The sequence below is a fragment of the Mustela erminea genome, chromosome 3 (assembly GCF_009829155.1).
Source record: "Mustela erminea isolate mMusErm1 chromosome 3, mMusErm1.Pri, whole genome shotgun sequence".
Taxonomy (NCBI): Eukaryota; Metazoa; Chordata; class Mammalia; order Carnivora; family Mustelidae; genus Mustela; species Mustela erminea.
The window spans coordinates 137,595,657-137,621,316 of NC_045616.1; the positions used below are offsets into that span (position 1 = coordinate 137,595,657).

Sequence of the window (25,660 nt, forward strand, 5' to 3'; positions counted from 1 at the left end):
TCTCCTAGAATTCTCAGGAGAATTCAGACCCGTCTAAATTTCAGACGGGTAGACTTACGGGATGCGGGTGGCAGAGCCTCGCAAAGGCCACTGGGTGGGAACTGCTCGCTTTGGAATAGGCGTGACTCACAAGGGCCCTACACTGGGGACCTGGAGAGCTTCTGCTTTACCGAATCTCTCTCTCACGTCTTCACTCTGCCCCCGGGACCTGCTTCCTTCTCTGTGCAGATGTGGGCTCTGGAGGCAGCTGTCCGGCAAGAGTGATGGAACTTCCACCAGTAGTTTTCAGGCCCCTTTGCTGAGTGAGAAAGGCAGCTGTGGGCAGCCCTCCTGCCTCTTTCCCCTCTCCAGCCCCTCTGTCGCCTTAGCAACAGGCCTGGCTTCCCCCAGATTTAGCCTTCTTACAGTACCACGCTTGTCCACTTAGCAGTAAACACTTGCCACTCATCGTCCCTTAAGTCCCAGGGTCTCTGCAGTTCTCCTGGGGAGGGGGCAGTGGCTTTTTATTCTGTGAATGAATGAGTAATATTAAATGAAATGCTACATAAATAGAGCAATTTTTTCATGGCCAGGCTACATAAATGCCCTTAATTTATTATCATAAAGAAGTTAGGAATATCCATTTGCTCTTTGGCCAAATGACTAAAAGTGTAGCAAATAAAAGAAATGATCCTTCTCTCCATGCTAGTCTGTTTGAAGCAGGGTATTTGGTTTGGCCCTTTTCATTTCTTCCATTTTAATCAAGAATATGTCAGAAGGATGAGTGGCCAGAGACAAACAACTTTCTTTCAATACAAAGCAGGATGTTATATCTTCATCTGGCAATCATTGACTTTAATTTAACCCTGGTTTTTGGAAACGCAGGGGAAAAGGGAAGATAGCCTAGAATGGGGAAATGCTTTTTACTAAACCCGAGACTCTGCACCTGAACCCAGCTCAATGCTCTGGACTCACCCAACTGCCTTCTGCCGCTGGCGTCTGGAAGGAGGAGTGAGTTCCTTGGAGTGGACCACGGCGGCTGGCGGGCGGGAGGCTTTAGCTGTACAGCGAGAGTGCATGAGCTCTCCCGATGGCCGTGAACCAGTCTCCCCCCAACCCCAAACATTTCAGACAGAACAGATGCAGTTAAGCCCAAATTTCCTGGCAAGCCTGAGGGCGGGTTTTTCCAAAAGCATCTCAGACGGCGAAGGCACATGTCTAATCATGAAAGCCAACCTCCGGACACACGCTCTCTGTTTCCCAGCTGGTTGTGTATGTTTCCTCTACACTTGAACACAAACGTGCCAAGGTGTGACATTTACGAACCCCACCAACTGCAAGCTGCGCGCGCCAGCCCAGCCGCCTGCCGGGTGGGAGAGTGATGAATGGGGGCTGTCCTGCCCCGGGGAGGAGGGCTGCTTCCCCTCTGGCATGCCTGCAGCCTTATTTATTACACACCAAAGTATAAAACCTCCCAGCCGGCTGCAGCTCGCATCTCCAGCCCTGGCATTTACCGCAACTCCCCGCCGTCGTCTCCAGGAGGCTCTGGGGCTCTGTTGAGAATCATGCTCGGGAGGCAGCTCGTCTCCTGGCACCTGCTGGCTTTGCTTTTCCTCCCATTTTGCCTCTGTCAAGATGAGTACATGGAGGTGAGCGGAAGACCTAATAAAGTAGTGGCGAGAATAGTGCAAAGCCACCAGCAGACTGGCCGTAGCGGCTCCAGGAGGGAGAAAGTGAGAGAGCGGAGCCATCCTAAAACGGGGACTGTGGATAATAACACTTCTACAGACCTAAAATCCCTGAGACCAGATGGGCTACCGCACCCCGAGGTAGATGACCTAGCCCAGATCACCCCATTCTGGGGCCAGGTACTCGGAATTCTCTTCTAAGGATTACTGTGAAAGCCTAACGAGTTTTGTTCTTTTTTCAGCTGTGATTCATAGGATCAATGCTTTCGAGAAGTTGGCTGTGCTGCTTGTGGGGGTCTTTCTGGGCTGCTCTGGGGTCTTGGGGGGGTGTGGTGGGGGGGCTGTGCCGGTCTGTGTTAGAAAATCAGCAGAGGATGTGGGAGACGTGTCCCCCAGGGGAGAGGAGAGCAGAGCGGCCAGCTCCCTGCTGTGCTGTGCTGTGCTGTGACTTGGTTTTTTTCTTGCGCTCCTGGTGTGGAAACAAGTATTGACCCATGCAGATAGATGGGTCTAATCATTTGCAGATCCCAAGAGTTGGATTTTCTTAATCCTTCCCAGAAGGGAGAAGCTGTCCTTTGAGTTTTTCACTTCAATGCGTTGGTTTACTGTGATATTTTTTGCCAGGCTTGTTTATTTGTTTTACAGTAATCTAGGTTACCCAGCCTCTATACTCAGCCTCTGAACCTTAGAGTTAGAACCAAAAAGACTGCATGTGTGTGAAAAGCAAAACTTCGTTGTGTGATTTAAAGTCTGATAATCAGAGAGAACCTGATTTATTTCCTTGGGTGTGAACTCAGCCCTCAAGGAAACATCTTTAACTCTTTCCGGGGATGACTGGAGTGAGGTCAGGTTTCAGCGTAGTGATTTGCAAATTGGTGACACTCAATTTAATTTAAAACATTAAGAACCAGACAAAACGGATTTTGACTTACCTTCTCGTCATCTGGTATGCTGAAATCAGAGGAGGGGGGGAAAGAAGAGTTACTTTGAATTACGGGAGCATTGAACAAAGAGGTTTTTTACAAGAATCTATTGAGTCTTTGCATTCAGCAGGCCCTGGAAAGCTTCATGCCGGTGAAATCTAAGCCTGTCCTCTCAGAGACTGAAAAGTTTGGGTTGGTACTAGCAAAAGGATCATACTGAAACCCAACACAGGATCAGCTGGAGATCCAGGGCTGAGCTGGGATTTCTAACTCGACTCAGTGCAGTCGCCCAGATTGTTCTGTGAGCCTGTGTCAAGAAAAAATTGTTTCTTGGGGCACATGGGTGGCTCAGGGGGTTAAGCGTCTGCCTTGGGCTCAGGTCATGATCCCAGGGTCCTGGGATGGAGACCCACATTGTCACATAGAACTCTCTGCTCAGTGGAGAACCTGCCTCTCCCTCTCCCTCTGCATGCCACTTCCCCTGCTTGTGCTCACGCGTCTCTCTCTCTCTCTCTCTGTCAAATAAATACAGAAAAAAATTTTTTTAAAGACTTTGTGTATTTATTTGACAGAGAGAGAGAGAGGCTCTGAGAGAAAGAGGGAAGAAAAGCAGAGGGAGTGGGAGAGGGAGAAGCAGGCTTCCAGCTGAGCAGGAAGCCCAATGTGGGACTCCATCCCAGGACCCTTGGATCATGACCTGAGCCGAAGTCAGACACTTAAGGACTAAGCCACCCAGGCACCCCTAAATAAGTAAAAGCTTAAAATAAAAAAGAAAAAGGGGGCGCCTGGATGACTCAGTTGGTTAAGCAACTGCCTTCGGTTCAGGTCATGATCCTGGAGTCCCGGGATTGAGTCTCACATCAAGCTCCCTGCTTCTCCCTCTGACCTCTCCCCTCTCATGCTCTTTCTCCCTCTGTCTCTCTCTGTCTCAAATAAATAAAATTAAATCTTAAAAAAAAAAAAGAAAAAGAAAAAGTTGATTTCTTTAAGGAGCAACAAAAGAAATAATCTCCAAATACTTATTTTTCAAAGGCCACTTTTAGAGATGGTCCTTTCATAAATATTTTTTTTTAAAGATTTATTTATTTTAGAGAGAGACAGAGAGAGTGCACAGGAGCAGAGGGGGAGGGAGTCTTCAGCAGACTCTGGTACTGAGTGTGGAATAGAAATGGAGCTCGATCTCCCAACTCTGAGGTCACACCCTGAACTGAAACCAAGAGTTGGAAGCTTAACCAAGCCCACTTCCCAGCACCCCACCCTCCCCCACATTTTATTATTATTATTTTTTTAAGTAATCTCTACATGCACTGTGGGGCTTGAACTCACAACCCCAAAATAAGGAGTCACACGCTCCGCTGATTGAGCCAGCCAGGTGCCCCTCATCTGATAATCTTTTGACTGGAGGGTGACTCATGCTACTTTGTATTTTCTTAGTGGTGAAGATATTTTTGTTTTGGTCCAAGCTTTGACCTGGACTTTCCATTTCAATGGATAGGATCTCTCTGCTGGGCCCTCCCTGGCCTTCGCAGTATGAGCTCCCAGACATGCAGAAGGCAGATGTAGGCTGTCATTTGTTATTTCTTGGCAACCAACACTGAGGAGGCCACCGGAATCCAAATGACATTTCTGCTTCACCCCACCTTCCAGGCGTAGGCAGCCAGCATGCTGGAGTCAGATGAGGGGGCAAGAAGTCACTTCCTGGCTTTCTTTACTTGAAGTGGCTGTGGCGGGTCCGGGCACGAGGGGAGGCTTTCAAACCCTCCCGGGCTCTTAAAGTATTTTCAAACAAACCCCCTTCAGCAGATCCTGAGAAGATTTAGAATCATTGATATTCTGGATATCTTCAATATGACTCATCAGCCAATGGGTATGGAAACTCACGGCATTTCGGATTTTCCTGTGTTCCCTATTTCTTTGCATTCCTCACCTCTCTTCTTTTAATTCTTCTTTTTTCTCATTTATTGTTTCACCTATGATTTCCTGTGCTTCTACTATGTGCCAAGCTTTATGTTAGGGATAAATAAGCCCAAGCCCATCTCCAGACAGCTCTGGAGGGCTCTCGTGGGGACAGATGAACAGAAAATTGAACACCACGTGATCAACAAAATCTCTACACAAAAGGCAGTTGGGGAGACACTGCCAGAGCACTGGTGGTCGCTGCTTTGAACCTCAAAGGTGACCCAAAAAGGATGATTAACCACGCAAGAAATAAAGTTTAAAAATATGTGGGACAGCAAAGAGACAAGAGAGCCCTGGAGGAGTGGGTATAGGTGAAGGCCGTGGGAGGAAGACACAGGATGATCTCAGGACCTGCCTGGAAGATTCTGTTGGCCGGTTATGGAGCTCAGACCTTAGTTTGCCAGCCAAAGTTGTGTTTGTTTGTTCGCAACAGCGCAGTGAGGTGAGCTGGTGTGTATTCTAGAAAGAGGACTCTGGCCATGGGGTTCATGGTGGGTAGAGTGTGCAGAGATGGGGGTTGAGCAGACCTGGGCTCTCTTTTCTAGGCAGTTTCATCCTTTTTAATCTCTGGTCCTCCTCCTCTACCTCCTGGATTCCCTCCTCCCCTTCTTCCCGTTTCCCCTCTCCTTTGTCTTCCGTCTCTCTTCAGTTAAAGAAGGAGTTGTGGACCCTCTTTCTGAGCAGTCACTCACTAAGAGCAGACCTCAAACCTCAGTACCTGTCCCATGGCCTCCATCCACAAAATGGATGGGACTTGTCTTAGAGACCCATCCCTCCTCCCACACTGCTCATTCTCCTGTCTTTGGCTTTCAAATTTGACCTGATTATGAGTTGAGGGTTGATAAACTTAAGAGGGTGTATGTGGTAACTCCCCCATGTGTGATGACAACCTCTGAATTAAGGCATCCTGTCCAGCTTGTTTTGAGGGTCCCTCCAGAGGCTCACGAGCATTAGTCCATTTGACTGTGTTGTGAAGGACCAGAGGAACATGTGAAATGTTGTAGGACGGCTCTCAGAACATGACCAGCTAGTAGGAATCAGAAGATTCTCCCTGCTGGGGTGGAAGGTCTCTGCTTTCTAAGTGTTCCCAAGTACTTTGGACACCCACCCCAGTGCTAGTTAGCTCTGGTACCAAGGAGCCCTTTCCTGGAGCTAACTTCTCACACTCAGACACTAGACTTCACAAATGAAATCTTTCTAAACCATTATTTAAGGATTTAGAAAAGACCTTTAGTATCTTTGCTTGCTCTTCAAGCTGGCAAGAAATTTCCTGACCATTTTACCTAGTGCCCTAATTTAGTGGACAAGAAAAATGATGCCTGGGAGCAGTGGGGAGTGCCATCACTAAAGTCACACATAACTGAGATGGGAGTTCTGGTTCCAGAACAGACATGTTCCTAAAATTCTTAGGGTCCCAGGAACTCATTTCTATTCTTTAATGGCTCCCGATTCTGAATTTTCCCTCTTTCTCTCCTAAAGCCCATTATTGGCAGAATCTTAGATTTCTGAGAACTTAAAAAACTGTATTTCACATTAGCAAAATCACACCAGGAAACTATGAAATACTTACTTCTCAGATTGCATCCTTGGATTGGAAGGTGGGGCAGTGCTGTGGTGTCTGACTTTCCAAGTGTCTGAAATCCCTTGTCTCCAGCCACTCGCTTTGGCTGATTTTTCTATTCCTCCACCAGTTTTACCAAAGGTTTTTACAGACTCCCACATCTGTCCAGTGAGGGGTCTGGTGGGCAGAGGACTAGACATGAGTTAGCTCCACACTGTGTCCCCTGATCACTTGAGATCCGGCCCTGAGCTGTTGCAAGAGAATGCTGGGACTACTGATGCTCTGCGTTTTCCCTGAAGAGCTTGGTGGAGGCCTGTAGGGAAAAAGAATGAGGGAGTGAGGAAAAAATCCAAGCCCATATTTAACTAAACAACAACAACAACAACAACAAAAGTGAAGTCTAAATGTGCAGCAATGGGAAAGACTTGACCCACTTTTCTGCTTGGATTTCTAATGATAGAGAAAACCTGAATTTCAGATTCCTTCTTCCTTTCTCCTTATCCTGTCCCCATCCCTCCAACCTTTTTCTCCTTCTCTTTCTTTAGAATCCTTTACAAACAATATGCTGTTTTCAAAAGACCATTGAATTATAACTCAAGTCTAGGAAAGTTTCCATTAGTATTTTATATGATATAATCAAAAGGCAAGCTACCAATTTGGTGCCACTCTAAATTTTATCAGCGAATCTAGCTCTTACACTAGATCTGTAGTTCCTCGATGGTAAGCACACATTTTAGAAATTTTTCTTTAGGGGTGCTTGGGTGGCTCAGTCGTTAAGCATCTGCCTTCTGCTCAGGTCATGATCCCAGGGTCCTGGGATTGAGCTCTGTATCAGGCTCCCTGCTCAGTGGGAAGCATGCTTCTCCCTCTCCCACTCCCCCTGCTTGTGTTCCCTCTCTCACTGTCTCTCTCTCTCTGTGTCAAATAAATAAATAAATAAATAAAATCTTTTCTTAAAAAAAGAAATTTTTCTTTAAATAGATAGGCAGATACTTATATTTGAGTATACTTAGTATCCATTAAGTACTCACTAAATATTGGTTTGAACGATGTGATAATCATTTAAAATTTTGAAGTGAAATATGAAACAGAACCTGAGGTTAAATATTTCTCAAAGGGGAGTTAAAGTTGTTTCAAGATGTAGATAGTTAATACTAATTTACTGGGCTAAAGAATACTTTGTTTCTTCCATGTCCTAAGGCAATTGAAGTGTGCTTGGACTGAAAGGCATTTTGACTCATAATTTTAAGAACTTTTATCCCTGTATCCTAAATACAGAAATTCTTAACTCTCTTGGAAGTTAACCATTCTTACTTTTTGAGGGTCACCTACTCAAAGAAGCGACAGGGGAGGCTCCTGGCAGCTGGGAAAGAGAGGGCCGGCTCTGAAGAGATTTCCTTCTTGGCCATTACCAGTAGCCTCAGGACAGTACTTTCCAGAAATACTGCCCCATCTCCTGCCAGCACCACACTCCTTCCAAAGAACATGCCCTTCTTCTGACCTTCTGGCTTCCTGGTCCTTTTGGTCATCTGCTCTCTTTAGCTAGCACGCCAGTCAAGTCCACACCAGCTTTTCTGATGCTGTCCTAGGTTGTCTGGAGTTAAACTTGCCCAAAAGACAAGACCAAGAGAAGTTCACAAGTCCTAGTGACTCCCCAATACCATTCTCTGAAGCTTCTCTCTGTATCTTTTTAAAGTCTCCACAAACCGGAGGGCTGCCCCCAGACTGCAGCAAGTGTTGCCATGGAGAGTACAGTTTCCGAGGCTACCAAGGCCCCCCGGGCCCCCCCGGACCCCCTGGCATCCCAGGTAAGGATGAGAGAGACGCTCTGTTTATTGCCAGTCTAACTGGGCCCTGTGCCAAAACCGGAGCCAGGGCAAATCGAAATCATTTGGGTTCACTTTTGTGTGATCCAAAGGGTATGTGTGGAAAATCCAAAAGGGAGTTCGGGAGGGGACTAGGTTTACAGAGCCAATTAGGTGCAACAATGTACCAGAAGCTCAGTAGTATTTATTATTTATCCCACTCCCAGGATCCCACAGGTGTTAGACATCTTGGGGCACCCGATTCACTGGTGGCAGTGGGGAGGGGGGTCTTAACCAGCATGGAGTACAGAATTATGGACTCTTATTGGACATACTCTCGTTTTGGTGTTTCTTCCACAACGTGCTTCATGCAACACACTCTGTCTAACTTTCAGGGAACTTAGGACGTGAAGGTGGGGGAAGAGGAGCGCTTACTGGGCTGGCTACTGCCATCTCCATAGTGACATTCACTGAACCACACAGCCTTCTGTCCGAATTTGTGTCTAGCTAAGTTTTTCTTCCCTTAATCTCAGGGTCTGTCCATGTTCAGCTATCTCCGGGTTGACTTTCATGCCTCTCTTGGGCTCATGGGAATCTTTTTGGGCTCCCGCACCACTTGGCAGCATGGGAAATGCTGTCGGACTCCACCGAGCCACCCTACCCCACTGAGTGTGCCCCAGGCACGGGAGGTCCTGAAAACTGGCTAATGTCTGGGGTCAGCCACGGAAAGGGTAGCCCAGATCCTTTCTGTCTTAGGACTCCCAAATCCCTCTGAGGGTTCATTGTCTTCCTCTTCCCCATGTCAGTTCCTGGGGGCAGGACTTCTTCTTGGGGTTTGACAGCAGTCTACTTTCTCTTCTCTCACCTTCATTGATGTTAACATTTATCATATGAGTTTTAATTTTTTAAAAATATTTTATTTATTTATTCGAGAAAGAAAGAGATCTTGAGAGAGAACAGGGGGGAGATGGAGAAGCAGACTCCCCACTGAGCAGGGAGCCAGATGCAGACTTCAATCCGAGGACCCCAAGATCATGACCTGAGTCGAAGGCAGATGCTTAACTGGCTGAGCCACCCAGGTTCCCCAAGTTTTCATTTTTTAATATAATTTTGAGTGACTTCTTATATGAAACCAAATTTAAAATGAGAAAATACTCTGTTAGACTTTAAACTGTGATTACTGTCTCAGAGTCCATGTCCTTTAACATCAAGGGCATCTGCCCGCAGGTGCAGTGACTGGGGTTAGAGAATATTCAGCCTCTTAATATCTTCTGAGGCTAAACTTTCTTGTGGGTACAGAGCAAGCTGGCCTTGGCTAAATGTTCCCAAACAAAATAGCTTTTTTTTTTTTTTTTTTGCCCATTAACTTGTAAATACAGTTCAAGTTTATTTACCTGGAGGGCTGGCAAGCCTGGTACAATACCTGACCAAAGGTGGCATGCAAAATAAAGAGCGAAGGGGGGGCACCTGGGTGGCTCAGTGGGTTAAAGCCTCTGCCTTAGGCTTGGGTCATGATCTCAGGGTCCTGGGATCGAGCTCACAGAGTCTGGCTTCTCTGCTCAGCGGGGAGCCTGCTTCCCTTCCTCTCTCTGCCTGCCTCTCTGTCTACTTGTGATCTCTCTCTGTCAAATGAATGAATGAAGTCTTCAGAAAAACAACAAAACACATTTGTCTTAACAGCGAAGGGGTGTGAAATTCAGCAAATACAAAATAAAGGAAGAGCTGTACAAACAGTCTCTTAGTGGCAGAGTGAAGAGTTGAAATCATTATCCAAGCCTTGCTTTCAAAATTATTGTTACAATTTGTATCAATGATTTTACATCTCCTCCCATGATAAAAGTGGTGCCTGTCCTTTATAGAAAAATTCAAAGAGACAGAAAAGTACATAGCATAACACAAAAGCCACTCATGTTTCATCCATTTGGGAAAAAAAAAATACTGGAAATATTTTTACGTCGTGAAAGGTCCCCCAATAATAGGTCTGTGATCAAAGGAGCGAGACTAATACAAAGCGAAGAAGGTCAAGCAAAGCTTTAATTCGAGTCAAGCATCAAGAATCAAACTGACCATTCAGGGCCGCCTCTTACAGAGAGGGCTACCCCTCCCAGCCTCACAGACTAACTTTTATAGAGCAAAGGCCATGTGGCCTTTGAGCCTGGCCACACAGAGGTGTCCAATGAGATTGCAACACACAGAGAAAGCTGCACAGTCATGCTAGGTCACGCACGGGTGACCAATCGAATTACAATTCACCCCATAGTAGCTATTTGAACTAGCCTATCACCTTGGTCAGAATTGGTGCCCAAAAGGCAGGGCTCACACTCCTTGGTAGCTAGGGAGATAGTATGTGCACCCCACTGATTGGATGTCTCCACCTGGCCTGATTCATCCCTGCAGTGGGGCTCTGTTATCAGGGACTGGTCGACCATATTCTACTGGTTTCCGGGACTTGCTTTTAAGTAAGTTCCCCTGGAGGGGGGACGGCAGGGTCAGTTTAAGTTTTACTGCATAAACAACAAAATCACTGTTTAACCGGATGGAATCGCTCTGGCTAAATAGGCCCTTACACATAGTATATAAATACTGTTCACACATATTATTGCACTGCCTCTAATGATTCATAACCTTTTAATCTAAAAATATCGTGAACAATATTAATATTAATAAATATTTTCTTTAGCTTTTTGGGGGGGTAGTATAACATTATTTACTGGGATGTGCCTTTTTTTTTTTTTATGGAGCTCTTCCAGTATTGTTTGTTTCTAATCTCTGCTATTATAAATAATACTCCGATTATCAGTCCCCCAAGTTTTTCTTTTCTTTTCTTTTTTTAAAAGATTTTATTCATTTATTTAACAGAGAGAGAGAGAGACAGCGAGAGAGGGAACACAAACAGGGGAAGTAGGAGAGGGAAAAGCAGGCTTCCCACTGAGCTGGGAGCCAGATGCTGACCCTGGGATCAGGACCCGAGCCCAAAGCAGATGCCCAATGACTAAACTGCCCCAATCCTCAAAATTTTTCATCCAACTCTTGCTCTCTGGGAAAAACTGTCTTTGGAGACTTGAATGGCTAAGGCTGTCTTCAGTGTCCCCAGTAAGAGAGCTCATTTGGTGCTGCCCCCTTGGCTGTGTTCAGGACTGTTTCAAGTGGTCTTCTTTTGCAATTGAGGGTGAGCATTTTTGAAGAAAGGGTCTGTATTTGTATAACAGTAGGTGGTCAGTGTGAGTGATGGGGGCTTTCCCCAGTGATGCCTTCTGCTTGTAATTTAAGGAAACCACGGGAACAATGGCAATAATGGAGCCACTGGCCATGAAGGGGCCAAAGGTGAGAAAGGAGACAAAGGTGACCTTGGGCCACGAGGTGAAAGAGGGCAGCATGGCCCCAAGGGAGAAAAGGGCTACCCGGGGGTTCCTCCAGAACTGCAGGTAAGTCACCTTGGGCAGATCCCCGTTGGACTTCTACACTGCCTGCACCCTCGCAGTGCAGGAGGCAGAAGGTCCTAGCGCTTCTTCACGCTCTCTCTGTTGGCTCCTGGCCCGCATGGCCGCATGCCCGAGGCTGGCTTGACTCACTCCCGCTGCAGGATGTTCACAGATGGCCCACACTGTTGTTCAAAGAACATTTTGAAATCGTTCTTCAGAAGTTGAAATTCAACTCCCTTCTTAGACCAAATACACCGCAGCCCTGGGTATCTGCTAATGTTCCATTTTCCTTATCAGAAGAGATGTTAAATAAAAAGGTTTCTGGCAACTCAAATGTAAAAATGGCATGTGTCTACCTCGAATATTTTATGTATTCATTTTGTTACATTTACCAATTTAAATCACATATATGGATATGAATATATAAGTATCATTCTCTATCAACTCAGGATTTTGTGGCACAGTTTTCATTTAAATTTTTCTCCGTGTCTTCTTTATCACTAGAGATGTTTTATTTTTGGGTCACCCATCCTAGTTTAGATTAGACCAGACTATATTTATTTCAGTTTGACGTGTTTTGAATCTATGTATGAGGCTCTAATTGAATATTTTAGCCTAAGCTTACATGCTCATTTGTTTACTGTTTATTTCTCCTTTAAGAGATGTTCAAAATTCTTGTTGCCAATAACATCTAAAACTGGAAAATGCAAGGTTAGGGCACCATGAAAATTACTAAGTCTTGGTTATCTCTTTATTTTCTGGCTGATGTTTTTAAAAATTGATTTTTCCAAGGGATTCCTATCGCCATTGAAAGCTAGTATTTATGTTAGCATAAAGGTTGTTGAGTGTAATATCTGTTGTTGACCCTCCTGATCCTGTGGCTGACGGGGAGCTGTGGCTCAGGGCCCCTGCCCAGCATCATAAGAGAGGATCTATTGCATATTGATAGCCCAGGAAAAGATCCAAATTTAAAATCTGAAGTGTGGTTTCTACTGAATGCGGATTGCTATGGCAGCATCTAAAGTTGAAATATTATTAAGTTGAACCATCGGCAGCTGGGGGCCGTGTGTAAATGAGAGAATGTACCACAGCAGGAGAGACCTTTCAAGAACCGGAATACAGAGACTCTTGTCTGAAAGAGCAACTGGGGGAGAACTTTGCCTTTTATTTGGGCATATCTGGTGGTTGGTTGACCTTGGATAAATTCCATCATTTTTCTGGGCCTTGATTTTTTAAAGTTATAACTTAAGAGGTCTTTTGTGTTTCTCTAACTGCTTTTGAGGTTTTGTCACTTGTAAATGAATGTTGTTTAATAATCGTAGCAACCTGGCATCAATGGGCCATCAATAATTTACAAAGAAAAGAAGACAGATGCTGCCTAGCCAGGTGAAAGGTGTCTGATGAGAAGGGGGATAAACATTCCCAAAGCTAGAAACTCTAACTCTAAACCTGCAATGGTTGTACAAGGCCCAGGGGCCCTTGTAGCCAGTCTGATGGAGTGTACCCTGGGCAATGATTAAATTGCTCCATCAGTTATTACCCGACAACCACAATGTTGGCAGAACTGCATTCACACAGTTGTTTTTTTTTTTATCATTTTATTTCTTTGTAAGATTTTATTTATTTGAGAGAGACAGAGAGAGAGAGCATGGGCTGAGAGAAGGAGAAGCAGATTCGCCCTGGAGCAGGGAGCCTGACAAGGGGCTGGATCCCAGCACCCCGGGATCATGACCCGAGCTGAAGGCAGATGCTTCACCAACTGAGCCACCCAGGCGTCCCCTACATTCACATGTTTTAAAGGCGGCGTTACAGAGGAGGGATGACTGGCCTCAGGCAGCCTGTAAAGAAGGGTGATTCCAGGACCCTTTATTCCCATTTTCAAAATCCCTCCTCTGCGGGCATCCCTTACTTTCCCCTTCCTTCTGCGTCCACAGCCTTCACGCTGTCTTTCTGACTGTCCAAATCCTTGCCGTGTTGATTTCCCTCAGTCTGCTTTCCCCTGAGTCTTCCAAACTTCCAATTATTCCCTCTCTCACCCTCTCCTCTAAGCTCTTCCTTTAAACTCCCATTCATTGAAGACAGGGAATCCCAGCAAACTAAAAAATTTATTGATTTAACTCACACTCACTCACAACGACTCATGTTGATGGGGGACTGGCATTTATTTTCAAATGTGACTGTCTAAGAGTGGTACAGTTCCAGTGTGAGGGTTTTTCCCACACCACCAAGCACTGGTCCAACATCAGCTAGGTGTCCTTACAATTCAACGCAATTCTGACACTACTTACCTGGAAAACGCCTCAGATTCCAAAGTTAAAGGCTCAACCCTACAAGACCGCCACCACCAACTTCAGACTCTAAGTCTGTGCTTCCGACATTCCGGCTATGAAGGGGAGGCTACGAACCCTCCTGGAGTTCAAGTAATTTGCTAGCAGGAACTCAGAGAAACATGTTATTTATTCAATCCCTGGTTTGTTGTAAAAGGGTGTAATTCAGGAACAGATGGAAAAGATGCATAGGGCAAGGTTTGGGGAAAAGGGTGCCGAGGTACCATACCCTCTCAGAGACCAAGTACCACTCTTCAGCACTTCCCATGTTCACCAACCTAGATGCTCTCTGAGCCCCTGCCTTTTAAGTTTTTATGGAGGCTTCATTGTATAGGCAGGATTGATTAAATCACAGGCCATTGGTAATTGAATTCAACCTCCTGCCCCTCTACCCTTCCTGGATGTAAGGTGGGACCCATCACTCATCTCTAATCACATGGTTGGCTCCAATGGCAAATAGGGCCCATCTTTAGGTTACCTAGGAGCTTTCCAAAAGTTATCTCATTAACATAACAAAAGACCCCTCGATCTCTCTAAACACTTAAGATTTTCAATGGTTTTGGGCACTATGCCAAAGGCTGGGACAAAGACTAAATGTATATTTATTATACATCATAATATCACAGTTCTTTTGGAGAAATAAATTACACAGAGTGAATAAAATTAAAAGGTTATTTTGCTGCAGGCCTTCTCAGATCCTTTAATGTGCTAATGTACATTTAATAGCTATAAGTCGATTTCATATATATTTTCCCCACAATAGTATTTTAATATTTCAAAAAAACCTTTTGAAGTCTAATGTTCCATGAAACACAAGGTCAGAACTGCTGACATATACTATCATTTAATGGCTTCATAGCATTAAAAACATTAGAAATTACCATGATTTAATTTTTTCTGTTTATTTCCAATCTAGCTGTTACAAATAATGTTGAACAAAACTTACTTTTGTGAAAACCTCATTTTTTTAAGATAAATTTCCTGTTAATTAACGTTCCTTAGATTGCATTCATGGCTTCTCTGGCGACCCACTTCAGCAACCAGAATAGCGGGATCATCTTCAGCAGCGTGGAGACCAACATCGGAAACTTCTTTGATGTCATGACTGGTAGATTTGGGGCCCCAGTATCAGGTGAGAAGTAAAAACAAATGAATGACTGAATTAATCAACTAGCAATCTAGAAGGAAGGACGGAAGGAAGGTAGGAAAAAGGTGAGAGCGTGAGGGAGGAAGGTAAATATGAAGGAAGAGGACACAAAGAAAGGAAGACACTACGAGAGTTGAGAATTCTTTCTGATTCCGGTTAAAAGTGATCACCTCACTTTTTGTACTTTATCTAGTACAGAAGTTCTTACAGATTTCTGTTGGATTTCAAAGTAAATGAATTAGAATTCAAAAAGGTGAATACACTATTATCTTTTAAAAAATATTTTATTTATTTATCTGAGAGACAGAGAGAGAGAGAGCGCGCGCAAGAGCGGGGAGGAGAGGGAGAAGCAGATTCCCCGCTGAGCAGGGAGCCTGGCCCGGGCTCAATCCCAGGACCCTGGGATCATGACCTGAGCCCAAGGCAGACACTTAACTGACTGAGCCACCCAGGCGTCCAAGTTAACCAGTGGTGTCCTAAGGTGCAGGGGAGGGGGCGGAGGGTGCTTGCCAGTGGTCAGCCCCAGAGAAGAGGAGTGTTTTATCATGGACAAGGTTTCGAATTGCTGCACTATGATGACAATAAAAACCTAGTGACCTTTTCACTGGTCTTATTATAGTTCAAAAATATCCCATAAACAATGTGCTGGCTTATTGCCTGATTTCCTAACACAAGTCACACTGTTCTCAGTGCCACCCCACCTTAGTACAGCAAGAAGAAGGAAAAACCATGTTTAAATTTGTATTTAAAAATATAATTAAAGAGTGTCTGGGTGGCTCAGTGGGTTAAGCCTCTGCCTTCAGCTCAGGTCATGATCTCAGGGTCCTGGGATCAAGCCCCACATCTGGCTCTCTGCTCAGTGGGGAGCCTGGTTCCTCTTCTCTCTCTGCCTGCCTCTCTGCCTACTTGTGATCTCTGCCAAATAAATAAATAAAATCTTTAAGAAAATAAAAAATATATATATATAATTAAAAAAACTTTTCAGGGCAAAAAGAAGGCTTACAGCCACCTAGTCAAAGGACAGCAGGAAAAGTCTACCCAGAATGATCAGTTTGTGGTGGCTGAAAGTAAGGAAGCTGTAGGCATTGAATGATGACTCCCAAATTGGCCCAAGGCCTAAAATCCCCAGGAGCTGCGAATGGTACCTTATATGGCAAAATAAGGGACTTCACAAGACTGATTAAATTCAGGATCTTGAGATGGGGATCTTATTTTGGATTATGTAGGTGGGCCCAAGGTAATCACACTGTCTTTGAGAGCCAAGGAGGTCAGAATCTGCCAGGAAGTGATGTGACCATTGAAATAGAGACTGGCATGACAGGGCTGATGGAGAGGGAATGTCGACAGCCTCTCAAAATTGCAGGAGGTAACATGGGAAGGGCTCCAAATATGTTTTGTTGGGTTTGTGTTTAAGTTTTCTTTGTTTTCTGTAGCTATTATTTTCTCTAATCTCTTGCTTTTTTTTTTTTTTTTTTTTTAATTTCCATTTCACATTGTTTGCTTTCTCCATCCCAAGGTGGAGTCGCTCTGGCTAAATAGGTCCTTACATTCTGCATGTCCTTAATTACATATGCTGAGGATGAATTTTCCTTTTTGCTTCTTCCAATTTCTTCTGTCTTATTTCTGTGTTGTTTCTTTACTTTTTCCATGCCTTACCTTACTTATTAGTCCCAGTTTTTAGTTCCTTCTCTTATCTGAACATTTCTGCTAGGAGTTCCTGCTTTTTGTTTAATAATGTTCTTTCATAGAAGGATTTGCTTTATTAACATTATCTTAAACTCAGGATGTCTAAATTCAGATTTAGTTATAGTTTTCATCTACTACCTGACAACATTGCTTCTTGGTGAGTATTCTTCCTCTATGGGTAGTTTCTGCTCTTCTTTTCTACTTTCTAAAACTGACTGGCTGTTGAAAGAGTTGGGTTTCCTTAGGCCAGCCACAGATAGTAGTTTCTTGGGGGGAGGAGGGACGACAAGGGGGACTTCAGCATACTTCTGGCTTCTACCTCCATGGCTCCCTCTCCAGCTACCAGGAGACTCACTCTGGTCCTTCAAGTGTGGCCCTTCTGTGTGTTTTCTCTGTGTGGCCCCACCTCCTTTGCCTCCCTCTGCAGACTGCCGTGGGTCTGGGAAGACTTCTGAGACAAGCCTGGCACTTAAACTTCTCTTGCCCTGTTTTTGGTGGTAGTTTTGGAAATCTGCCACTTTAGGACCACTCACCTCACTTTTTGTACTTTATCTAGCAACCTTCCCCCAAAATATCACTTGGACTTCATCTCAGCCCCACTCATAAGAGCTTCTTTTCAGCATGTGGCCTTTCTCCTTCAGGGAGCGTCTTTTTTCCAGTAGTGTGAGATCAGCCACAGCGTGGCCTCCTCAAAACTCCCTGCCCAGCCTCCATGTTGCTTCCCTGAGACTCTCTGTCTGCTGTCTGTTGCATCTGATAGACAAGTATTTTAAGTTTATTGACTTTTATGTCTCCTAATCTTCTGAAAAATAGATTCTATCTGGTGTTTTTGTTCAATGCTCCTTATTTCCCTATGTGGTATCCAGAAGGAGAGGAGGAAAATTCTGATGGATGCAGTCGCCATGTTAAATCTGACACAAGTGCTTTTAACGCCTTGATTGAGGTTTCCACCCAGCTAAACTCAGAAGTCAATGGGTATATGAAATGACCCAAGTGATCTTTCATCACACTTTAAACAGTTTTAAACCTTTTTATGTGACTTTCTGCTCTGGAGGTTGACAATTTTCCTGTAATTATTTTGTTACACACCTCTGGGCTGCAGTTTACGTAAGCATCTAGAGAAGCCAACGGTTCCATTGTTTTCAAGGGCTTTATTTATTTTCTATTTATTTATTATTATTTTATATATTATTATATAATATATAATAATATTAATAATATAATATATAATATTATTAATAATATATCATTATCTTATTATTTATTTATTTATTTTCAAGGGCTTCCATTGTTTTCAAGGGCTTTCAAGAAGCTCAAAGATTTAGTAGTTGTTTAGAACTCTCTTGAATCATCACTTGGTAACAACCATCATTTGTCTCCCCCTTTAACAATAGATAACAAATTGAGCATTTTCTGCTTTTCAGCTTTGGGAGGGATGAGACAGAGAATTACTGCAATTACAGCAACACAAAGACCTAACAACTAGAGCAGAAGTGGGTTACCTCTGCTTTCAGTAGCTTCCCTAGAAGAAAGCCATAGGTGGATAAGATACATACTCACTTTTATATTTCCACATGTAGACATTTTCGTTTTTTCCCCATCTGGTCTCTTAGTCAGTTCTAACAGGCTTCTGCAATCTACTTTGTATAGTAGCCATCATTGTTTCAAGAAAAATAACATCTTTTCCTGTCGTTTCATTCCAGCTTTATCTTCCTGAGGCATTGAAGATTGTCAGCCATGTCTATGTATGTGTGTGTCTAATACACTTTGTAAAATGGAAAAATCTAAACACACGTAAACTATTTTCGTAGAGTCCTGTAATTTCGATCTGCCTTTACTTTTCATCTGTGAACTAATCTCCAGCCTTATGAATGGGTATGACTGATTTTTTACACCAGTTCCTTTATTCCCAGGATATTGAATATGCAAGCCTGGCCCTAAATGAGGCATGATCACACTTCTTCACTTGGTTCAACTTGACTCAGAAGCAGGTGTCAACATGGTACTCTCACAGCTTCTATCTTACTTGATTGCACCTTTGAAAAAGAACATAGAACTGTGTCATGCTATCTTTTTTTAAAAGACATTTCTGGGTTTTCCCCTTACAAGGCCTGCTGCTATGGTCTGAATGAGTCCCTCTAAAATTCATACATTGAAAACCTAAGGCCCAAGTTAATGGTATTAAGAGGTATGGCCTTTGAGGGGTGATAACCTCATGATGGCAGAATTCTAATGAATGGGATTGGTCTTCTCATGAAAGAGGCCCCACTGAGTCCCCTAATCCCTTCTGCCACATGGGGATACAATCAGAAGTCTGTGACCTGGAGGAAACCTCTCACCAGACCGTGTTGACACCCTGCTCTTGGACTTCCAGCCTCTAGAACTGCAAGAAAGACCTTGCTGTAAACTTAGATGCGCAAAGACAAGGTCACTAATTTGAAAATGTAGTTTAGAAAATCCATAAGAGCTTGATGATATATATTCATTCATCTTTCCAAAATGCACTCTCAACTCCCACGTCGTTTGGAGTTGGGAAGATTTTCCCTTTTGCTCATCTCTGTGCTTTTGGATTCATTCTAATCTTTTACAGTGTATCAGTTCCTATTAAGTTCCTTTCTGTTGGGTGGCCTAGAGTCTTACAAGAAAACTCACATCTTTTAAAATACATTGATCCTTTACAAATGAGAAGGATCCTTATTTTTAGTAGCAAGATCATGCTGCTGAGTCATCATGGAGTCTTTTTCTTTATGGTACACAATTTCTTCTACTTACAATGAATAACATGATAAGTTTCTAAAACTATTTGTTCAGAACTGATCAACATTTTTCTGCTAAAATTACTTCTTAGCTCTGGCTAACATCTCTGGGCTGAGTGTACCCACCCACTGTAATGCTATTCACGTGGCTTGTTTTGTTAGGCCGAAGATGCCATGAGTTCATTCATGCAGGCTCTGTACCTTGTCCAAAGAGTCCTAGTGGTAGTTAACTGATACCTAGGAATAGTGTGTACCTCACCATAAGTGCTTATTAGGGATACATGGTACACACACTGAGAAATTTATTTAATTTAAAGTAGGAGCTGAGAGCAGATAAAGGAACAGTCCTGCAAATAAAGGCCAGGAAGAGCCTACATGCCATATAGGATATAGCATATGGATATAAACAAATCCATAGGATATAAATAAAAAAATGTGAAGTCATACAGTATATCTCCCAGTCCTCAATGTACAATATGTTAATATAAATGCGGATAAATACCTGCCTTTTTCAGGTGTGTATTTCTTCACCTTCAGCATGATGAAGCACGAGGATGTTGAAGAAGTGTATGTGTACCTCATGCACAATGGCAATACAGTGTTCAGCATGTACAGGTGGGTGGTCTTCTCTATCACAAGGGTCAGCCATGCCGCCATTGCTTGCTCAAAGGATGGCAAACACCACAGAGTGTAGAAGAATCAGGAGCCCCTGACTTGTCATCACTGAGAGCTCCCATATACCAATATGTGGCCAGATTATAATTACTATTTGGGAAGAAATAAATCTGATGAACTTGAGAATAAGCAGGTTGATGAGAGGCCTTGAGCTGATTGATTACTAGCAATACTCCCCATAATTAATCATTTATATATTTTTAAAACATCTTACTTATTTGTTGGAGAGAGAGAGTGTGTGAGCGCACATGTGCTTGTAAGAGCAGGAGGGGAAGGGCAGAGGGAAAGGAAAAGAGAGTCTTTCCTTTCATAAAGATTTTATTTATTTATTTGACAGAGAGCAAGAGAGAAAACAAGCAGGGGGAGCATCAAGCTGTAGGTTCCCCGCTGAGCAGAGAACCCAATGCAGGGTTCGATCCCAGGACCCTGAGATTATGACCTGAGTTGAAGGCAGATGCTTAACCTAGTGAGCCACCCAGGTGTCCCTATTTGTGTTCTTTTCTTAACTTATCAATTCTTTTCTTCTTTCTCAGGCTTTTCTTCTATTTTCTTACTTTCCCACCCCCTTTGCCAGAGTTTACCCCTATTGAGGATCTTCTCTATTATCGTCCTCAGCTGGCAGGTAGAGAATTGGGAATGGGCCCTGGTCTTTAGGCTTTTCTGCTGCTCTGATATTTATCCTATCAACCTGGCCCTAGAGCTTCTTTAGGGTTCTTGAATGGCTCAGTTGGTTAAGTGACCAACTCTTGGTTTCGGCTCAGGTCATGATCTCATGGGTGGTGAGATGGAGCCCTACATGGGGCTCCCTACTTTCGGGGAGTCTGCTTAGAGGATTCTCTCAGCCCCTCCCCCAACCCGCTCTCATGTGTGCACAGGTGTGTGCCCCCTCCAAATAAGTAAGTAAGTAAATAAATAAATAAATATCTTTTTAAAATTATCTTAAAAAGAAATATTACAACTTGTTCTGATGTAAGCTTAAGATGTGGGAAAGAGGCAGAGAGCCAACATCTTTCCCATAACTAAATGGGTGGTGAGATATTTACGAACAGTTCTGTGGCTGCTATCTTATCTTTTGATGACTTGGGAGGATTGCCATTTCTTCTGGAGTCTGGTCTCCAGTGGGGGGATGTATTTGGAAAAACCAAAAGAGAAAAGGATAAGTAGGTGGAATTGCTGCAAAAAAGAGACTCAAGGGGCGCCTGAATGGCTCACTGGATTAAGCGGAGGCTGCCTTTGGCTCAGATCATGATCCTAGGGTCCTGGGATGGAGCTCTGCATTGGGCTCTCCGCTTGCTGGGGAGTCTGCTTCTCCCTCTCCCTCTGCCTCTCCCCACTGCTTGTGATCTCTCATAAATCAATAAATAAAATCTTTAAAAAATAAAAAAAAAAAAGACTCAATATGGCAGCTCAAACACTGCAGAGCTCTATGTTGCTTGACCAGCTCCAGGATGGGGAAGGATGGGGACGAGAGGGTGGAGGAGGGCCTGGGGGGATGTGGGGTTGGGAGGGAGGTGCTCCATATGGGTTTTGAGAGATGCAGACTGGTGAAAGCAGTTCTCTACCTGTAAGAATGACTTGCAAATTCTCCCTGGTCATTGTGATTGCCATAGTCAGAAGGCAAAAAGAGAAACAGTTTTGTGAACATGTTTATGTGTCATCTCACATTCTATTCAGAGAACACAGTTACGTTGTTGTCCAGCCCTAACTCCCCTCAGCCTATGCAGGGGCAGCTAGGAATGTAGAGCTGCTCCTCCGGAAGAAGGGAGATGGAGTCTGGTGAACAGCCAGGCTTCTCTGCTCCTCTGGCTACCAAGTATCTGTTGAATTCTTCTTCCTACATTTAGAAGATAAATCTCCCCATCTCCACCCCCATGGAAGACCGCCTAAACTGCAGTTCATGCATCCAGCTCAAAGCCCCAAGTCTTAGGAATGAGCAATCCTTCTTATCAAGTCAACCTTTCAGCTGTTTTTCTCTTTGGCCCCTGATTCTGTCCTCTGGGAGTACCTTCCTTGTTTTTCTCCATCCAAAAGGCGAGTAGGTATTCCCTGGGGTCTTTCACTGCCCACTTCTTGCTGGTGCAAATTAGAAGACTAAGAGTATTTAGTCAAAGACCTCAAGCCCCTCATGAACCAGGTTTGGATTTCTGGGTAATACCATTTCCTCAGAAACTTATCAGGCTTTTGTTCCATTTGCTGCCAGTCAGTGACATGTGTTAGCAAACCACATCCAACATTCTTTTCTTGACATCTCGTTTTTCAGCCTGTTTTTCCTTGATTCCTTGTCTTCATCTCCTTCTGTCTTAACTAGTGGTGGTTACCATAAGATCTTCTAAAACAACAGATTTAGGTAGAAAGGCAATATTTGTAATCTGTCAGGTTATGTCATAGGCCATGTCTATTAGATCGGATGAGAAGTCTTAATAAGACAACATCAACTTTATATCTGATGTCTCTGGTTGGCTTTTCCAACCCTGTTAGACCTCAACTTTCTAGACCCTCCCTTTCTTCTTTCTGTCCTTCAGACATACCAATTTTTGTCTGAACTCATCTTTTGCAGAAACATATTACTAAAAGCAGCATTTTGGCTTTTCCAGTCACTTCCTTGCTTTGGTTATAGACTTGGTGGACATAAGGTCTGCTTTCTGTTATCAGATGTTTTTCTTAATGTTTTGCCACAGCACAACATGGATCTCCAGCTTTCAAGCCCACAATCTTTGTCTCCTCAGTACTTTCTGCCTGATCCTGAGCCAATGCAAAATGTTTTAGTTTGCGTTATAGCAGAACCCTGCTTTAGTATGAAATCCCAAAGAAGTTAGGGTAAACTAAACTGCTATAACATTAGCCTAATGGCTTAAATGTAATGGAAATCCCTTTTCTTCTCATGGGATGGTCCAGAGTGGTTGTTCCAGGTTGGGACAAGTGAGAGAGAGCTTCCCACTACACAGTTTTCAAGAACTCAGGCTACAACACTTGGCTTCCAGGTCATTCTGGTCATCGTCATTACCATTCCACGTGGTCATAATGAGGAAGAAGCAAGAAGAGGGGTTTGGGAGAGTTGTGTTGTCCAATTCTAGAAATGGTACATGTCTGTTCACATGCCATTTGGAGAAGTTAATCCTAGAACTCTAAGTGCATGAGAGCCTGGAGAAGAAGGGGAGGACATATTTTGGTAAAGAGGTGATTTTCCATTGCAAAGGCTAAGTAGTTGGTGCCTTTTTTCTTTACAGCTATGAAACAAAGGGGAAGTCAGATACATCCAGCAACCATGCAGTACTGAAGCTGGCTAAAGGGGATGAGGTTTGGCTGAGAATGGGCAATGGCGCTCTTCATGGGGACCACCAGCGCTTCTCTACCTTTGCAGGCTTCCTCCTCTTTGAAACCAAGTGAATATATGACTAGACCAGCTCTACTTTTGGGAAGACTTATGGCTGAGCTGGTATTGTTGTGATCTGAGGGATATTAGGGTTAAGGGTTCTACTCAGGAGCTCAGAAGAAGAATCCACAAAACAGTCTTCTCAAGTGACCTTGACTAATATACTTGGCATGTTTACTCTTCCCCAGGCACCTAAAGAAGAATTCCTTCTTGATACAGGTTGGAAATAATTGTTCCATCAAAGAAGTCCTTTGCAAAGAATTTGGCTGCTCTGTTTTTAATTTAATAGCAACTTCCAGGAATTCCTGAGGTTTGGGGTTCATCATTCTTTATAACATTTCAGAGACAAGGGTGCAGTGACTAGGGTGGGGCCGGGCAGGGCAGAAAAAAGGCACTTGCGAGGACCAGGTTACCAGAAACATTTGTGAAGCCTAGACTGGGAAGTAACACTTTGATCCAGTGGGTCAATATTTATGAATAAATACAGATAATTTTAGTAATTCCAGATAGCTTTTAGATAAAGAAAGTATTCACAATGCCCATAAATAATGGACTCCTGCTGTAATTAAATCTTGACTTGTAATGGCTTATGTTTTTGGATATGGAATTTTCTCATGATCCAAAATTGGGTTTATCAGATATGATTTATCATATTGGCTTTTTCCCATTGGGTTTCTTGTGTTACAATAGATCTTTGTTGACCCTGGCCTGGAGAACCAGCTGAGGTGAGCTTATGTCCATATACACAGTATACACAACGTCCTTATTCTCTTATTCTCTCTCAGTTTAGAAGTTACCCCAATAAACTTCACTGACATGTCATTTGAGGAGCTGTAAACTCAGTTATATACAAACTAATGGATAAAAAATATAAGGGCATTCCATTTAGAAGACATAAAATAAAATCTCTTAACGTTTTTAAAGATAAAAATTGATATGATTTTTTTGATCACCATATTTAGGCAATACTTACAATGGAGCTGTGCTCCTTTACTTTTGCCTGTCCTTCCCCAAAAAGGGACAAGTTCAGGAGATAGTACCCAAAATTTGTTTATTTTAAGCGAGGAAATCATCATTGGAGTATGTGTTTATCCTGATGTTGAATCATATTTAAAATGCACTAAGGGATACCTATCTGAAACATATCACTTAATGAATTCCTTTAGAAAGCAATTATCCATTATTTTATTTTCTGTTACAATTTCAATTTCCACAAAGGCTTTTAAACTATGGATTTAATTGTATTGATTACCCCCTATAGCTAGAAGCAGAAGAAATTAATTAGGGCTACCCTATTAGCTAACTTAGTGTGCTCCATGTTCAGTTCTGTCTTTGACCCATTCTTTTGATCTATAAATATTTTTAAACTCTTCCTGACCAACACAAACAATTCTATTTTAAAGTGAATGGATATTAGCCAAAATGTGCTTGACTGGTTGGTAATGTTTTTGTGATTTTGTATATGTCTCCAGTGGCTTCTGGGCTGTGTAGTCATGGGTGTTGAGGTTTACTATTTCCAAACATCATAAATACCTTGTATTGCCAGTAGACAATTGAATGTTGCATGTTGCCCAAAGGAATTCCATGTTTAAAGAACACACATTATTAATAGAGTACCTTAGAAGAAGACATTGGCTTAGCTTTAGATAAAACTGAGATGAGAAAAATGTAAAAGCATCGTATGGAAATAAACATACTTTTGTTAAATGTATTGTTTTATAATGTTCTTAATAAAGTTGAATAGTCATACGTTACAAGTCACCACAGTGAGTTTCATCCGGATTCCACACTGAGCCCTGGGCCCAACTCAAGGCTTGACATGGGGCTTGATCCCAAGACTCATGGGATCATGACCTGAGCCAAAACCAAGAGTCGGATGTTCAACCAATTGAGTCACCCAGGTTTCCCTCTCTGCCCATTCTTAGTTGGATTATTTGGTTATTTTTGGTGTTCAGTTGTGTAAGTTCTTCATATGTTTTGGATATTAACCCCTTATTGGATATATCATTTTCAAACATCTCTTCCCCTTCAGTAGGCTGCCTTTTTGGTTTGTTGATGGTTTCCTTCACTGTGTGAAAATAGTGACATTTTACTAGCATTTCACTAGCTCTTTGGTTATTCTGAAATACTGTTTATATGGAAGACAAGATAGATGCTTAATCTTTTTTTTACTTTTATTTATCAATTTTTATAATAATGAGTTAGTGTTCTAGAAATCTTCAAAGTGATTAATAAGATCTCTTAAAAAGCATTATTAACTTATGATTTTCATATATTTAATATGTTTCAATCCACCAGAGTCATTATTATAATTGGGCCCCATCTTAATCATCAGTGGGAGACCCTACAAGTAAGTACC

At 43.0% G+C, this 25,660-nt stretch overlaps 1 protein-coding gene across 3 annotated transcripts; it reads left to right on the forward strand.

Annotated features, from left to right (window-relative positions):
- Positions 1-1,328: 1,328 nt before the first annotated feature.
- Positions 1,329-25,012, forward strand: C1QTNF3 (C1q and TNF related 3). 3 transcript variants are annotated; one of them, XM_032337654.1, is made up of 6 exons: positions 1,329-1,808; positions 7,807-7,918; positions 11,186-11,340; positions 14,667-14,796; positions 19,769-19,868; positions 23,156-25,012. In XM_032337654.1, the coding sequence occupies exons 1-6, from the start codon at positions 1,365-1,367 to the stop codon at positions 23,313-23,315; spliced, it is 1,101 nt and encodes a 366-aa protein (XP_032193545.1). In that variant the 5' UTR covers positions 1,329-1,364; the 3' UTR covers positions 23,316-25,012. The 3 variants fall into 3 exon arrangements, with proteins under 3 accessions (XP_032193545.1, XP_032193544.1, XP_032193547.1); XM_032337653.1 differs by having other exon boundaries at positions 1,330-1,847; XM_032337656.1 differs by having other exon boundaries at positions 1,337-1,628.
- The last annotated feature ends 648 nt before the right edge of the window (positions 25,013-25,660 follow it).